The sequence below is a fragment of the Leuciscus leuciscus genome (genome assembly GCF_965113295.1).
Source record: "Leuciscus leuciscus genome assembly, chromosome: 15".
NCBI classification, from domain to species: domain Eukaryota; kingdom Metazoa; phylum Chordata; class Actinopteri; order Cypriniformes; family Leuciscidae; genus Leuciscus; species Leuciscus leuciscus.
Genome location: NC_138739.1, coordinates 21,834,570 through 21,851,750, shown reverse-complemented (window position 1 = coordinate 21,851,750; position 17,181 = coordinate 21,834,570). Strand labels below are relative to the sequence as shown.

At 40.5% G+C, this 17,181-nt stretch overlaps 2 protein-coding genes across 2 annotated transcripts in view; both read left to right on the top strand.

Annotated features, from left to right (window-relative positions):
* The first annotated feature begins 232 nt into the window (after window positions 1–232).
* LOC309475614 (uncharacterized protein) lies at window positions 233–4,779 on the top strand. The gene is made up of 3 exons (XM_082138467.1): window positions 233–260; window positions 2,915–3,119; window positions 3,409–4,779. The coding sequence occupies exons 2-3, from the start codon at window positions 3,014–3,016 to the stop codon at window positions 4,602–4,604; spliced, it is 1,302 nt and encodes a 433-aa protein (XP_081994593.1). The 5' UTR covers window positions 233–260; window positions 2,915–3,013; the 3' UTR covers window positions 4,605–4,779.
* A 2,240-nt stretch (window positions 4,780–7,019) lies between these two features.
* LOC309475604 (uncharacterized protein) overlaps window positions 7,020–17,181 on the top strand; it is a 34,855-nt gene continuing 24,693 nt past the window's right edge. The window contains exon 1 of the mRNA XM_082138443.1: window positions 7,020–9,546. The gene's annotated coding sequence lies outside the window, so the exon portion shown is untranslated. The remainder of the gene's footprint in view (window positions 9,547–17,181) is intronic.

Genomic DNA, 17,181 nt, shown 5'->3' with positions numbered 1-17,181 from the left:
ATCATTAACGTTCAGTATTACAATCCCACATTCATTTGTTCTAACAAACAGCTCGACACAGAATGGAATTTATACAGTTATTTTTGTTTCATATTTGTATAGTACCTGTTTTATACATAGACAGTATATAAACGGGTTTTATATGATAATTGAAGATAATATTTGTCGCATTTTTGATAACGTACGTTGCCGCCTCGCGGTGATGACGTCACCAGACGTCACTACTGACGACGTCAGTCATCAGCATCGAGTGTTCTGAGGTGAGTCCAGCAGTTCACGTTGCAGCCATCGTATATTAATCTCACTATAAAGTACAGAAATAGCTTAAGCAGCCTTTAAAGGGATGGTTTATGTATTGTTTTCAACGGGTACATCTGTATTTGTGCGTCTTTTCTTGCGTTTGCCGACGGAAATTAACATTTAGTTGTCAACGATGTGTATGTGTTAAATTCTTTAAGACATGATCTCTTGTGTTTTTTATCTTTGTTCGTGTGTCGATGTTTGGAACAATGTTACTGTGACTGAATGTCACTTGTCATGGTGTCACTTTCTCTTATTGACAGAGTATGTACATGTAAATGATGTAATTCCTATATTGCTGTGAAGATATTAGAAAAATCGAACTAGGCTATATTTATTTGGACTATTATGCTTAGATTTATTTTTACTTGTACCTTTTCATGAAATGTTCTCCCACACAGATAGGAAGCAGAAGAAGAACTGTTATGTAGGTGTGGCTTGTACATGTGTCTCAGATTTATAGAAATAATGCTATTACAGAGCACGTTTATGCTCATTCTGCATACATTTGATTCTAATAAATTGTTTCTATCACAGTCCCTTAGAATAAAGTGAGATCTCTGCTGATGACGTTTTATTAACAGTTGTTGACAAGCCTCGATTTCATGTCAATAGTCGAGTTCTAGTTAATAGCCTAGTCAATGACTTCGGATCACCTGTAAACTGCCAATTAAAGCTCATTTTATTAGTGTCAACTAGGGATGAACGATTATGCCAAAAATCATAATTGTCGATTATTCCCTTAAAATTCTAATTGCGGTTATTAATTATGATTATCACAATTTACATTAAATTATGTTTTGAATAGCTTTACACCAGTGGTTCTAAACTCGTTTGGCATTGGGACCCACATTTTCCCATGGTCATCAAGCAGCAACCCACTTTTTTAAGTATTATATTATATAGGCCTATTATAATACATTTGTTTAAAACATTTTTTAAGAATATGACTAATACTGAAAAATAAACGGTAGGCCTATGAGGACCAAATAAATAGCAGTCCCAAATTAGTTTTTGTTAATACAATGTTGGTATGTGCCACCACAGTCATTCAAAAAATATACAAAAAACACAATAAATAAAATAAAGGGGCATTTTTGGGTTATGGAAACAACAGGTACCATGGTGAATACACAATACTAACAAGAACTGTTAATGAAACATGGAAGCTGCTCCTGATGAATAGATTGAACATCATTCCTGCATGCAAATCCTTCTCAGCTAACACATGGCGTATAGTAACGTGATTTATTGGTATTTTACTTTTATTTCGTGACTTACTAGTTTATAATGTAACAACGTTGCATGCTCAGAGTTTAAATTGCGATTTATATATAGTCTCGCGTAGCCAGACCTTCAGACTGACGGCAGAAGGTCTGGACTCTATCACAGCTTTTCTTGGCCAAGGACTGCTCAAGAGAACGTTTGACTGACATGTAACGCAACCAATCACAGTTTGTTTTGTTCCGCGTCATGTTCAGGGGCGTGACAATATAATTTCGATGTCTCTACAATAACAAATCAGCGTGCATCGAACAAATTATTCATTGAAGAACGTTGTGCAAGTTTACTGCAACAATGGAGCCGTGAACTTCACATACTTTTGAAAATCCAGTGTTTAGTTGATCCTAATAAGCGCTCATTGTCACAGTTGTAAACACAGCGACTTTCTTCTTCCACGTCTCCCGGACATTCTGTAGAATTCAACCAATCATATCGGGACTTCGAAACTCCTGAAGTGTTTCCAGAAAAGTGTGCCATATGCATCAGATGTTCAGCCAATGGTCAGTGGGCGTAACGTTTGAGGCTGAGACTACTTTATATATATAGTGAAGTGATATACAGCGCGCGCCGCAGCATTTGCGCGTGCAATTGAAGAGGGCCCTAGGAGCACAGTATAATGGCTGACAGGACAGGAAAGTCCATTTTTCTGAGGTGAGAGATTTTTTTATTTCAGCTTACACTTAAATCACTGGTAGTTCCTATTTAGCTGGGTTCTCTGAAGTAGTCGTGATTCGCCTCTAACAACGTAACAAGCTCTAAACGCAGAATAATGTAAGTGGACTTTTTTTGTAATCACGGTTTTGAACAATTACGTAATTGTGGCCTCTGTAATCGCAATCGCGATTAGAAATTCGATCAATTGTGCAGCCCTAGTGTCAACAGATAAGGCAAACTAAACAAAACACAATCACCACTTTTTATATTTACAAGATACATACATTTCTTAACAGCATTTATTCAATTACAGTCTCTAATATATGTTTCATTTAGACACAATAAAACACTTTATCAATTAACAAAACCTCTTCTAAATGACAAGTTAAATGAAGTTGAACTCAGCTGTAATGTTATTTTAATGGTGTTATTTATTCATAATTTCGTTGTTCATATGACAATACTGTTGATAAAGGTAAGAATAAAAATAAAAAAGTTGAAAGAACATGTAGAATATGTGAATTTGTTTTTAAAAAACAAATTCAATAATTGTATCCTTTGACAGATGGATAAACACAAAATTTAAATGCTTAAAATATGTTAATTAATATCACCAGTTTAATAACTTATTTAACTGTTTTTCAATTTAACCAGATATGTTCTTGCTTCTACACAGAACTTCCCCTCTTGTAAAGCTTCTTCTACAATATTTCACCAAAAAAATGCTGGAATATTCCCATCAGCCTACAAGAGAGAAAAAAACCCCAGTGAGAACATGAATGATCCAGAACCCTGCAAAATAAAACATGAAGATACTGAAGAACAAAGAGGTGATCCAGAACCCTACAGAATAAAAGATGAAGATACTGAAGAACAAAGAGGTTGGTGTTTATTCTTGATTCTTCATTAATAATGCTGAAGAACATTAAGGTTATACATCTTCAATCAGTTCATCATATTTAGTGGATGTAGTTAAAAACATAGTTAAAGGAGGAAATAAATAATCATAACAAATAATAATAATTGTGCCTGAAATATTTAAATAATAATAATTTGATATTTGATAATATTTCAAAATATTTTTTATAGCAGTTTTCTGCTATCATATCAGGGTTCACTTGAGTATTCTTTTCCTTCATATTTCTCTTTTTATGATTTACTGAAAATCAGACCTGACAGAAGAAAAAGAGGAGAGTGAAGAATTTACTGAAGCCAAGGAGAAACAAGATGTCAACAAACAAAGCTCTTTGTTGAAAAGAAGTGCCAAACAATCTTTTACCTGCTTTCAGTGTGGAAAGAGTTTCTCATACAAACACAATCTGATACATCACATGAGAGTTCATAGTGGAGAGAAGCCGTTCACATGTGATCAGTGTGGGAAGAGTTTCGCACAAAAAAGAATCCTCAAGGAACACATGAAAGTCCACACTGGAGAGAAGCCGCACACATGTGATCAGTGTGGGAAGAGTTTCTCACAAGGAAACGCTCTTAAATTACATCTACATTCTCACTCTGGAGAAAGACCATATAACTGTGACCAGTGCGGTAAATTGTTTTCAAGGCCTGAAACCCTGAAGAAGCACTTGAAAGTTCATACAAAGGAGAAACCTCATGTTTGTTATTTGTGTGGAAAGAGTTTTAGTCAGATGGGTGCATTAAAAATACACCAGGAAAGACACAGTGGTGTGAAGAATCACGTGTGCTTCGATTGTGGAAAATCCTTTATTAGAGATGCTGAACTGAAACAGCACCAGAAAACTCACACTGGAGAAAAACCTTATAAGTGTTCACACTGTGAGAAGAGTTTCAGTCAGGCGGGACACATGAGAATACATGAGAGGATCCACACTGGAGAGAAACCGTACACATGTGATCTGTGCGAGAAGAGTTTCGCACATGCAAACACTCTTAAATTACATCTGCTTTGTCATTCCGGGGAAAAACAGTATAACTGCGATCAGTGCAGTAAAAAATTTGTTTTGGCAGTATCCCTGAAGGTTCACCTGAGAGTTCACTCAAAGGAAAAGCCTTACACGTGTTCTTTGTGTGGAAAGAGTTTTAGTCAGCTGGGTGCTTTAAAACGACACCAGAAAATACACAGTGGTGTGAAGAATTATATTTGCTTTGATTGTGGGAAGACCTTCATCACAAATTCTGAACTGAAATTGCATCAGAGAATTCACACAGGAGAAAAACCTTACAAGTGTTCACACTGTGACAAGAGATTCAGATGGTCAGCATGTCTGAAAATACATGAGAAGAGCCACACTGGAGAGAGGCCGTATCTCTGTCCTTCATGTGGGAAGAGATTTAGTAAATTAGCTTCTCTACGCATCCATTCAAAAAGAATTTGTCCGATGCAATAAAGGCTTCCTTCCAAATAAATCTATCCTAGCTAGCTGCAACAAATGACTGGACATAGAACCGTCACCAAAAGTCGTACAGTGAACAAGTGTGAGATTCATATTAACACAAGGATGCTATAAGACTTTTAAGTAAGACATGTATTTGATATATATAAATAAATCTAAAGATTTATAACTTGTTCTTTATTTTTGTGCTTAGATCATCTAGTTATTTGGCCACTTAAGACCCTGTTTACCAAATGCAAATGCAAGATACTATGATGATGTCGATAGTTGAATGTAAAGCATTACATTCTAAAATAGGCATCATGAATTAATGAGTATCTTTGCACTCATTAATTTTTTATTTATATTATTTATTAATATACTTTCACTTCCATACTTTTACTTTTATTATAAATATTCTTTCATTCTTTTACTTTCATTATAAATATACTTTTACTTTAATTATAAATATACGTTCACTTTCATACTTTTACTCATTATAAATATACTTTCACTTTCATACTTTTACTCATTATAAATATACTTTTACTTTCATTATAAATGTATACTTGCACATTCATACTTACTTTCATTTAATATACTTTTACTTTCATTATAAATATATTTTCACTTTCATTATAAATATACTTTCACTTTCATACTTTTACTTTGCCCCCGAATGAGCATGGTTTTATATTTACTTAAACTGCTCAGCGTTCTGGTAATTTCATTGATCCATTACAATGGCGGCCAAAATGGCAATACAAAATCAGCATATAGCTTACGTTAGTCATACTAATTCAATACAATATTAACATCAGTGAATTATCGTCAAAGCACGGTTTAACACTTTATCGCCCCACCTCCGAGATGAACTCGAAGATTTGATTGGTTTTCCAACATATTTTTTTCAATAATGTTCATTTTCACCTTTGTCACCACAGCTTTTAGGTGGGGCAAGCATTAAAGTCACCATGAAATCAAAATTGACTTCTTATTTTTATGTAATATTGCAGAATTTATTCTAAATTAGTTATCTGTGCACATGACTATTTTCTATAATCCATGTGCCCTCGAAAACTTTATTCTAAAAACCATCTCCTCCCTCTTGCGTAGATTCAGGGCCGGCCCGCGGCATAGGCGGTATAGGCAAATGCTAGGGGCGCCACTCATCCATAGGGGCGCCAGAATGATTTTTTTTTAAAAAATTTTTTTTATATATATATATATATAATACTATTTTAAAACCATTAATTCGAAATACTACTACTACAAAAAAAAAAAAAAGTCCGGCTCACCAATCGTCCCCCGCCCATCGAGTGCTTGAAGTGCGTCAGAAACAGAGCGCGCGCGCGATCAGTTGTTGGTAATTTGTTGTGTAGCGTGCGCGACTCCGCATCCAATGTAGACAGCACTGCTTTTGTTAACACACAGCTCGTAGAAACGGGCCTGGCAGCTCGCGCCAGTTCTAGACGCGGTGAAAGTTTCCTGATTGTGACGGAAGGCCGAATTTACATGACACATTATAAATGAGCATAGTCTGCGATAGATACAGTGCCAAAAAGAAGAGAAGAGGATAAAAGGGGATAAAGACAGAGGTAAAGTGATGTAGTGAATGAACAATTTATGGCATAGGAGGAGTAAGATACTATAATTTCATGGCAGTTATTTTTACCTTAAACTTAATGTTAGCAGTTGTTCTGAGTTCTCCAGAGTCCCCAGACTGTGTGGTTTTGTAACAATCATGTCAGTTTTAAGACGCATTTTTTATTATCACTTTTTTATTAATGTTTTACTCTACAGTTGTGCAGTTGTAGGGATACAGTACAGGCCAAAAGTTTGGAAACATTACTATTTTTAATGTTTTTGAAAAAAGTTTCTTCTGCTCATCAAGCCTGCATTTATTTGATCAAAAATACAGAAAAAATAATAAATATTGTGATATATTATTACAATTTAAAATAATTGGTTTTCAATTTATTATACTTTAAATTATCATTTATTTCTGTGATGCAAAGCTGAATTTTCAGCATCATTACTCCAGTCTTCAGTGTCACATGTGACATCCAGTCTATCACATGATCCTTTAGAAATCATTCTAATATTCTGATGTATTATGAGTGTTGGAAACAGTTCTGCTGCCTAATATATTTGATGACTAAAATGTTAAAAAGAACTGCATTTATTTAAAATAAAATTAAATATTTTCTAATTATATAAATCATCTTTACGATCACTTTTTATCAATTTAACACATCATTGCTGAATAAAAGTATTGATTTATTTCAATCAAAAAACAAAAACAAACAAAAAAACAACTGACCCCAAATTACTGACCAGTAGTGTATATTGTTGTTACAAAAGATTTCTATTTTTAAAACATTGATAAATAAATAGTAAAAAAAATTTTTTTTTTAAAGTATCCTAAAAAAGTATCACAGGTTATGAAAAAATATTAAGCAGCAGAACTGTTTCCAACTTTGATAATGAATCATCATATTAGAATGATTTCTAAAGGATCATGTGATAGACCGGATGTCACATGTGACACTGAAGACTGGAGTAATGATGCTGAAAATTCAGCTTTGCATCACAGAAATAAATGATAATTTAAAGTATAATAAATTGAAAACCAATTATTTTAAATTGTAATAATATATCACAATATTAAAATTTTTTTCTGTATTTTTGATCAAATAAATGCAGGCTTGATGAGCAGAAGAAATTTCTTTCAAAAACATTAAAAATAGTAATGTGTCCAAACTTTTGGCCTGTACATTTTATGGCATAGTAATGATATTTATTTACAGGTTTATTCAAAATAGCAAAGTTCACATTAAATCTTTATTGTAAATCGTGCTATAAAAGATAATGGGGACTTGACTTGAATGCTATGTAATGCTCTTGGTATTTGTGTGTGTGTGTGTGTGTGTGTGTGTGTGTGTGTGTGTGTGTGTGTGTGTGTGTGTGTGTGTGTGTGTGTGTGTGTGTGTATATATATATATATATATATATATATATATATATATATGCTAAATCATGAACACAATGACGGGGTGAAATGGGCTGTGATGCATGGGGCGCCAGGTAAAATCTTGCCTAGGGCAGCAAATTGGTCAGGGCCGGCCCTGCGTAGATTTATATAATCATAACGGCAAAAGACAATACTTTTCTTGAAATTAAAATTGTAGAAATATATTTACTGGAATATAATGGCAAAATAATTGACAAAGTCTGAAGTTCAAATCATGTGTCAGGCATGTGTAAAAAAAAAACCCTCTCAAACAAATATCAATAGCCCTATTCGCACTGGATTAGTATTATCTGGGGACCTCGTGTGATTTAGAAATTACCCACCCACATTTTTTGTCTTTTATTTTTCGTGTTCGCATTTATGAGGAAAACGTGACCGTAACGGACGCGACCGCTCTGAACGCAGCACTAAAAGACTGCTTTAAAACTTTCACAGATACCTAAAACAGAAAGCACAAAGCCTTTCTTTAAAACGAATTTCGTTTTGTATTAATTGTATCTTAATTTTAATCAGTGTTTTATTATCCAATTTCCTGGATTTAATAAGTAAGAAGTAAATATAGATATTCAAGACACGGAGGGCGCCAGCGCCTCAACTGAACAGCGCTATCATCCATGAACCGAAACTCAGCGTATAAGGTAGCCTACTCTCCTCACACACGTAAAAAAAAAAAAAAAGTATATATATCTATTATCTACAGAAATCTCTACTTTTAAACAAAAACCATTCAAAACAAAATTAAATTAAATGTGCATTTCTCTCCAGCGCGTTCACTAGGATACTGCGAAGATCGTGAGTCAGTAGCCTATCGTCATCTTTGCAGCCGACACAGAAAACACTTGTTTATTAATAAACAATTAAAATGTTTCATTGCAATAGTTTACATATTCAGAATCATTACTTTTGCTGGTTCTTAGTGACAGCTTTTAGGTGCCGTTTACATGAACGCGTGACTGCATCAGCATCAGAGAGATAGAGAGAGAGAGAGAGATTTTTTTTAACTTATTTTTAGGAATTATAGCCTAATGAACAAACAAATATCTATTAAGGGCGCTGCCACGTTGTATTGCGTAGAACGTTCACCAAATTCTTACAGAAATATGTTCTAAATATTGCAATGTTTTGTTTTTTTTCAATATCGTGCAGCCCTTGTGTAGGCTATAGCCATGACCCCGTACCCAAATACTATCAAAACACTCCAACGCAATCTCCATTCTTTGCGAAAGATGGATAAAAAAGCGCACAGAAAAGAAAAAAAAAAACATTGACAAAATTATAAACGACCCGCCAAATCACAGAGATGCCGATTCGCACGGGACTAATATTATCACAGGACCTCGGTGTTCGGCGAAATATGGTAGGTCATTTGCGGGGGAATTTTTACTTTACAAATTACAGACATGGCCGATTCGCACGGGATTAAGATCACAGACAATCTCCGCGATTATTACAAATTACTAGAGGTCACCAGGTAATACTTATCCCGTGCGAATAGGGCTAATGATAATATTGTGGTCAATAAAACAAAAGTTTTGACATCTGAAACTCTGTGAGTCGAGTGATTTTTTTGCAAAGTGGAGAATACTTTTTCCACAAAATTATTAGCTTGTAGCCTGATATGAAAGCATGAGAAATGAGCAGCAGTATTGACCATTTTCTGACTAGGGTAAACTCCGCCTTTGTTCATAACCACTCCTCAATCTCCAGTTGGCTGGCTTTGGACCAAGGTTTTCGGCTGGTCAAAAATCCCCCAATGTTAGCCCAGAGGAAGCCCTGAGGAGGCACGATCAAGTCCTCGAAGTGAAACGCGACTGGCCCTGGCACGCACTAACTCACCCGCTTTTTGGCCTGACAGTGGAAACACGGCTATTGAGAACAGGAGTGATCCAGAACCCTGCAAAATGGAACATGAAGAACAAAGAGGTAGGCGTTTATTCTTGATTCTTCATTAATGATGCTGAAGAACATAAAGGTTATAGAAATTCAAGCAATTCATTAGATTTTATGGATGTAGTTTGAACAGTCATAAGAAAACAGTTAAAAGTGGGTAAATAATATATAAGACACATTCCATGGCCTGGGTACAGAATGAAGACTGAAACTCAGATTTCTTTTGTTTTCAACAAATGGTCAGTGAAAGTAAATTTGAGAATCATTGATTGTCAATATCAAGAGATCAGACTAAAAACTGACAAATAAATTTACAGTGTTAACGTTGTGGAGAAAATAAATAAATGACAATGGAGTTTTTTCAAATGTCAAGGGAACTTTGCATGAATGTATAATTTGTAATAAACTACAGTTAAAAAAAAGTTTGTTTTTTGATAATTATGTCATGAATCGGGCTCTTTCCTCTTCCTCTTGCTCCCTCTCCTGGTCTTTTTCCTCCTTACACCACTTCCCCGTTTCTTTTCTCTCGTTCAGCTGTTCTCTATCTCATCATCTCGTTAACGCTCTCACCTGTTCTCTCTTCCTACTGATTTCTTTCCCTATTTCTTCTCCCTCTTTTCCTTTGTTCCCTGCCAGAGTATTACCTGAAATGTGTTACGTACCTGATGTTTCTCTATCGTTACCAGTCTTGTCGTGTCCAGTGTGGTATATGCTGTCTCCTGATTATTACTGCTGATCATCTTCTGCTTGCCTGCCTCTGGCTGTCGGTTCCTACTATTGTTTGAAGCTACTCATCCGCTACCCGGACCCTTCTCCGCATCTTGTGGGAATTTCCTGTACTAAGCCTGCGGACTCTCTTCAGTTGCCTTTTTCCCTTAAAGAGACTCTCTGTTTGAACTGTTTTGCCTGTCGGCACCTGTGTTCTGATTTTGCCTATCAGCGCTTCTGAGTTTATTAAAGAGACATTTGATCTGCCTTTGCGTTTGGGTTCTCTCTCTCTCCAACTCTCCTCATGACAGAATACTCTGGCCAGTTCATGGACCCAGCAAAGGAGAGTCATTTCCAGTCCGCCCTTGAGCTTCAAGGAACCATGCTGGGCCGTCACGAGGATGAACTCGCTGCCTCTCGTCATGCTGTGGAGTCTCTCGTCGCCCAGGTGAACGACCTAACCCAACAGATTTTGCATCTTCGTGTTGAGACACCCGTTTCCAGCTCCCACGCACCACCGGAGCCCAGGGTCAACAATCCGCCCAGTTATGCTGGTGAGCCGGCCGAGTGCCGTTCATTCCTGACACAGTGTGAGGTTGTCTTTTCCTTGCAGTCAACCACTTATGCCAGGGATCGCTCCCGAATCGCCTTTGTCATCTCCCTTCTCTCGGGGCGAGCACGGGAATGGGGGACCGCCGTCTGGAGCGCTGGGTCTGAATGTCTCAACAGTTATGACTATTTCAAGGAAGAGATGTTACGCGTCTTCGACCGCTCTGTCCATGGTGCTGAAGCCTCTCGACTCCTCTCCTCACTTCGTCAAGGCAAGAGGTCTGTAGCCGATTTTTCTGTTGAATTTCGTACATTGTCGACTTCCTGTGAGTGGAATGAACCTGCTTTAGTGGCCCGTTTCCTAGAGGGATTGAATGCCGATTTAAAAGACGAGATCCTCGCCCGTGATTCTCCCTCGCGCCTTGATCCCCTTATTGATCTTGCCACCCGCACAGAGAAACGCTTCGAATTACGCCGCCGGGCTCGCGGCTTGGAGAGATCACTCCTTCCTGCACCTGTCTCTTCTTCTCCTTCTGCCCACACTGATGCGGAGCCCATGCAGTTGGGAGGATTACGGATTTCCGCGGCTGAACGCCAACGCCGAATAACCGAACGCCTCTGTATGTACTGTGGGTCTGCTTCTCACTTTCAGTCCTCGTGTCCAGTAAAAGCCAGAGCTCACCAGTGAGAAGAGGGCTACTGGTGAGCGCTTCGACTTTAGTCCCTCCGCCATGCAGCCGCACTACCTTCCAAGTACATCTCCGCTGGCCGGGCTCGTCCGTCACCTGCTCTGCGCTCATTGACTCGGGGTCCGAGGGAAGTTTTGTCGACGAGACGTGGGCTTGCACTCAGGGGATTCCCCTTATCGATTTAGAGGATTCCACTCCTGTTCACGCTCTCGATGGCAGTATCCTCGCCAGGGTACGCCGTTCCACGGTCCCGGTGAGTCTCACTGTTTCGGGTAATCATCGTGAGAGCCTTTCCTTTTTAGTTTTTCACTCCCCTTATACCCCCGTTGTTTTGGGACACCCCTGGCTAGTCAAGCATAATCCACAGATTAATTGGGCCAGAGGGTCCGTTCTTTCTTGGAATTTATCTTGTCATGTAAATTGTTTAGTGTCTGCCTCTCCTCCTGTGTCTTCTGTTTCTGTGTTTCAGGAGGAGCCCGGTGATTTGTCCGGAGTCCCGGAGGAGTACCATGATCTGCGGGCGGTTTTCAGTCGTTCCCGGGCCACTTCTCTCCCTCCCCATCGTCCGTACGATTGCAGCATCAATCTTCTGCCGGGGACCGCCCCTCCCCGGGGAAGATTATATTCCTTGTCGGCGCCCGAACGTGAAGCCCTCGAGAAGTATTTATCTGATTCGCTCGAAGCTGGTACCATAGTTCCTTCATCCTCTCCTGCGGGGGCCGGTTTCTTCTTCGTTAAGAAGAGAGATGGTACGTTGCGACCCTGCATCGATTATCGTGGGTTGAATGACATCACAGTCAAGAATCGTTATCCCTTGCCTCTGATGTCATCCGCCTTCGAGATCCTGCAGGGGGCTAAGATCTTCACAACGCTAGATCTACGTAATGCCTATCATCTCGTCCGCATAAAGGAGGGGGATGAATGGAAAACAGCTTTCAATACGCCCTTAGGGCACTTTGAATATCGCGTTCTTCCGTTCGGGTTGGTCAACGCCCCTGCCGTGTTTCAGGCTCTTGTCAACGATGTCCTTAGAGACATGTTAAACATTTTTGTTTTCGTTTACCTCGACGACATTTTAATTTTTTCTCCCTCTCTCCAGATACATACTCAGCACGTTCGTCAGGTTCTCCAGCGCCTTCTTGAAAATCGCTTGTTTGTCAAGGCTGAGAAATGCACGTTTCACGCTACGTCCGTCACGTTCCTTGGTTCGGTCATCTCCTCCGAGGGGATTGTTATGGACCCCACCAAGGTTCGCGCCGTCACGGAATGGCCTGTTCCGGATTCCCGTGTTGCGCTCCAGCGGTTCCTGGGGTTCGCTAATTTTTATCGTCGTTTTATTCGGAATTTTAGCCAGGTCGCCGCCCCGCTCTCCGCTCTCACGTCTGCCAAGACGTATTTCTCTTGGTCGTGTTCTGCTCAGATTGCCTTTGATCGACTCAAATCCCTGTTTACTACCGCCCCAATTCTCATTACTCCTGACATCACCAGACAGTTTATCGTCGAGGTCGACGCTTCCGAGGTGGGCGTGGGAGCCATTCTCTCCCAACGTTCCGCGTCCGATGAGAAGGTCCATCCATGCGCTTTTTTTTCTCATCGCTTGTCTCCCGCCGAGCGCAACTATGATGTCGGTAATCGCGAACTTCTAGCCATCCGTTTGGCTCTCGGCGAGTGGCGTCATTGGTTGGAGGGTTCTTCTGTCCCGTTTATTGTATGGACAGATCATCGTAATCTGGAATACATTCGCTCGGCCAAGAGGCTTAATGCGCGTCAAGCACGCTGGGCGCTCTTCTTTGCCCGATTCGATTTTACGATTTCCTATCGTCCCGGTTCCAAGAACCTCAAGCCGGATGCTCTTTCGCGACAATTCACTTCTCCAGAAGCGGCTCCTACACAGGAGGTTATCCTTCCTCCGACCATGGTTGTTGGTTCGGCTGTCTGGGGAATTGAACGAGTCGTCAGACGCGCACTTTCCCACGCTGTCACTCCTCGTCTTTGTCCTAGGGATCTTTTATATGTTCCTCCGGTCGCGCGTCTTGCTGTCCTTCAATGGGGGCATTCATCTAAATTATTCGCCCATCCTGGCGTTAGGGGTACAGTCGCTTCCATTCGTCAAAGGTTCTGGTGGCCCACTCGTGAGCGCGACATTCGCCGTTTTGTTGCTTCTTGTTCTGTCTGCGCGCAGACCAAGTCCAGCAACACGCCTCCCGCTGGTTTACTTCGACCCCTCCCACTTCCGTCTAGACCATGGTCTCATCTTGCTCTTGATTTCATCACAGGCCTTCCCCCGTCCGAGGGGAACACTGTAATTCTCACCGTAGTTGACCGTTTTTCCAAATCCGCTCATTTCATTCCTCTTCCTAAGCTGCCCTCCGCCAAGGAGACAGCCCAAATTGTCGTTGACAGAGTATTCAAGATTCACGGTCTTCCGTCTGACATTGTCTCCGATAGGGGTCCTCAATTCTCCTCCCTTTTCTGGAAGGAGTTTTGCCGACTGATCGGGGCTTCTGCCAGTCTGTCGTCCGGTTTTCATCCACAGACCAACGGCCAAGCCGAGCGTACCAATCAGATCGTGGGTCGCATCCTTCGTAGTCTCGCATTTCGTAATTCTGCTTCTTGGTCTGAGCAGCTTTCCTGGGCTGAGTATGCCCATAACTCCGCTCCCTCCTCCGCGACCGGTTTATCCCCGTTCCAATGTTGCCTTGGTTACCAGCCTCCGCTCTTCGCCTCGCAGGAGACTGAGACCAACGTTCCCTCTGTTAAGGTTTTCATTCAACGTGCTAAGCGTACCTGGAGAAGGGTTAGGTCCGCCCTGTGTAAGACTCGTGTTCGCACTCGCAGGGCTGCCAATCGTTTGCGTGTCAAGAGCCCCCGGTATGTTGCCGGCCAGAGAGTTTGGTTGTCCACTCGCGATCTCCCGCTCCAGTTTTCGTCGCGTAAGTTGGCTCCTAAATTCGTCGGGCCATTTCGCATCCTTAAGGTGCTCAGTCCTGTCGCTGTCAAATTGAAATTGTCCTCCGATCTCCGTCGTATTCATCCTGTTTTTCATGTTTCATGTATTAAACCTGTTGTTCGTTCTCAGTCCTGTCCTGTCACCGTTCCTGTCCGCGTCGTGGACTCCCCCACATATAGAGTCCGTAAATTACTGGATGTGCGACCCCGCGGCCGGGGCCACCAGTTCCTGGTCGATTGGGAGGGATTCGGTCCTGAGGAGAGAAGTTGGGTTCCGGCCCGGAACATCCTGGACCGCTCGTTGATTGATGACTTCTACCGTTCTCGCCAGTCCTCCTCCTCGGGAGCGCCAGGGGGCGCTCCTTGAGGGGGGGGTACTGTCATGAATCGGGCTCTTTCCTCTTCCTCTTGCTCCCTCTCCTGGTCTTTTTCCTCCTTACACCACTTCCCCGTTTCTTTTCTCTCGTTCAGCTGTTCTCTATCTCATCATCTCGTTAACGCTCTCACCTGTTCTCTCTTCCTACTGATTTCTTTCCCTATTTCTTCTCCCTCTTTTCCTTTGTTCCCTGCCAGAGTATTACCTGAAATGTGTTACGTACCTGATGTTTCTCTATCGTTACCAGTCTTGTCGTGTCCAGTGTGGTATATGCTGTCTCCTGATTATTACTGCTGATCATCTTCTGCTTGCCTGCCTCTGGCTGTCGGTTCCTACTATTGTTTGAAGCTACTCATCCGCTACCCGGACCCTTCTCCGCATCTTGTGGGAATTTCCTGTACTAAGCCTGCGGACTCTCTTCAGTTGCCTTTTTCCCTTAAAGAGACTCTCTGTTTGAACTGTTTTGCCTGTCGGCACCTGTGTTCTGATTTTGCCTATCAGCGCTTCTGAGTTTATTAAAGAGACATTTGATCTGCCTTTGCGTTTGGGTTCTCTCTCTCTCCAACTCTCCTCATGACAAATTAGGCTAAAGAGTTAAACATATAGTTCACTGGTAGGGTGGGTGATGTGAATAAATTATATGTGAGAATATACTGTGAGAATAAAAACCTGCTCTCAAGTGGAAAAGTACTGGCTGTGTGTGTTGTGCATGTCGCCTCTCCCTGCTCCTTATCTATGTCTGGACACTGCCTTGGCCTTGGATACCTTCTTGTAGGCCTTTCCTTGAACAATAGATACCTTACAGTTCATGAGTTATCTTTGGTCATGTATCCTTGGCATTAATTGTATTCACCATATATATACATATATATACTGTATATATGAAAATTCAGTATTCAATTTGATACAATTATAGCCTCCACCAAGGTTTTACAAGTGGCCCTCCGAGGTCACAAGACTGTGTCTAGGTGCCAACATGTCGAAGAAAACAAATCAGTCTATTCTCAAGTAATGTCACTTGTTCCTTAATCTGTAACCAAGAATACTAACACACACACACAGACACACAGCTTCTTCAAGGTTGGATTTGGTCGGGCTCTAACTATAAACAGGAGACTTCCCAAAACATCCAGATAACATGTTCTTTTTCTCAGTGAGTGGAAACTTTAATATAGAACAGTAAAGTATGCTTAAACAAAAAATTGGTCACTTAAACTGTTGGCTGTCATGATGAGCTAAAATAACAGATATATGTTTTAACACGTTTAAATTAATCGCATGCATCAGGGGCGCAGGAGACATTTTCAAAGTGTGTGTGTAGGCAAAAGCTGTAGGCAAAAGCCCAGATAGTGAGATCAGATTTCCAGAGGACCACCATCAAATATTAAACTTCCCTGATCATTAATAAATATTATTTATTATTATTACAATATGAAGTAAGTGAAATAAGAAGTACATATATGAATGATCAAAACATCATCTGCGCTTTATTTTTCGTGAAGCATTATTTTGTTGCACTTCTGCTATGATAAACAAACATCCTCTCTTGGAACAGAGGCCAGTTAGTCAGAGTTGCCTTGGCGAGTGCTAGTGAATGTGGTGTTTAGCGCCATTGTTAGTGCACTCGATTCGCTTGCAGGGGGATCAGGGTTCGAGACCGACTTGCAGGGCTGTTAGGATTGGAATGTGAGTTTTGGAGGCGGAGCAATGACGAGAGGAGTGTGTTTGTTTGGGTTGATTTCAAATATCAACATTGGCCAACAGCATATTTAAAAAAACGGCTTATACCCCACCTTTAAACAATTATCTATTTGATTAAAGCATTTAGAGTTTAAGGCCATCACAAACATGGCTTCAATGGCATCTGGGGGAATGATGACAATTAGCATTTCATATAGGCTGGGCTTGTATAAAATTGATGTCAATTTACCTTATTTGCCTTTTGAAAAAACAAGGCAACTTTTCTGTTCTGTTACTTTTCTGTTTCGCTGGCTGCATCTTTCTGGTTGTGCCCATAGACTGCATCTTGGCAGCTCGTCACTCCCGGATAAGCTAACAGACATCAGACAAACGGCTAGTAGTGACAGTAGCAGTATCCACCTTTCACTCAAGTTGCCAGACCCTTAATTATGCAGAACTTTAAGGCTTAGTAGTTTAAACAGATGCGTTATTAAAAACACCACATTTGTCATGAGGGGCAAAATTAGCTATATAGACCAAAACCACTTTTTGTACTAGGCTGTAAACATATTTTTTTTCTGCTGTAAAGTTGAGCATTTTAATGGGATTGACTCTATTTTGGAGCCTGTCCCTAGTGGCCAGTCGATGAATTGCAGTTTAAGTCACTTCTGTGTTGGATTCAAGAGAGAGAACGGAAGGTTGTCGCTTGGTTGTGCC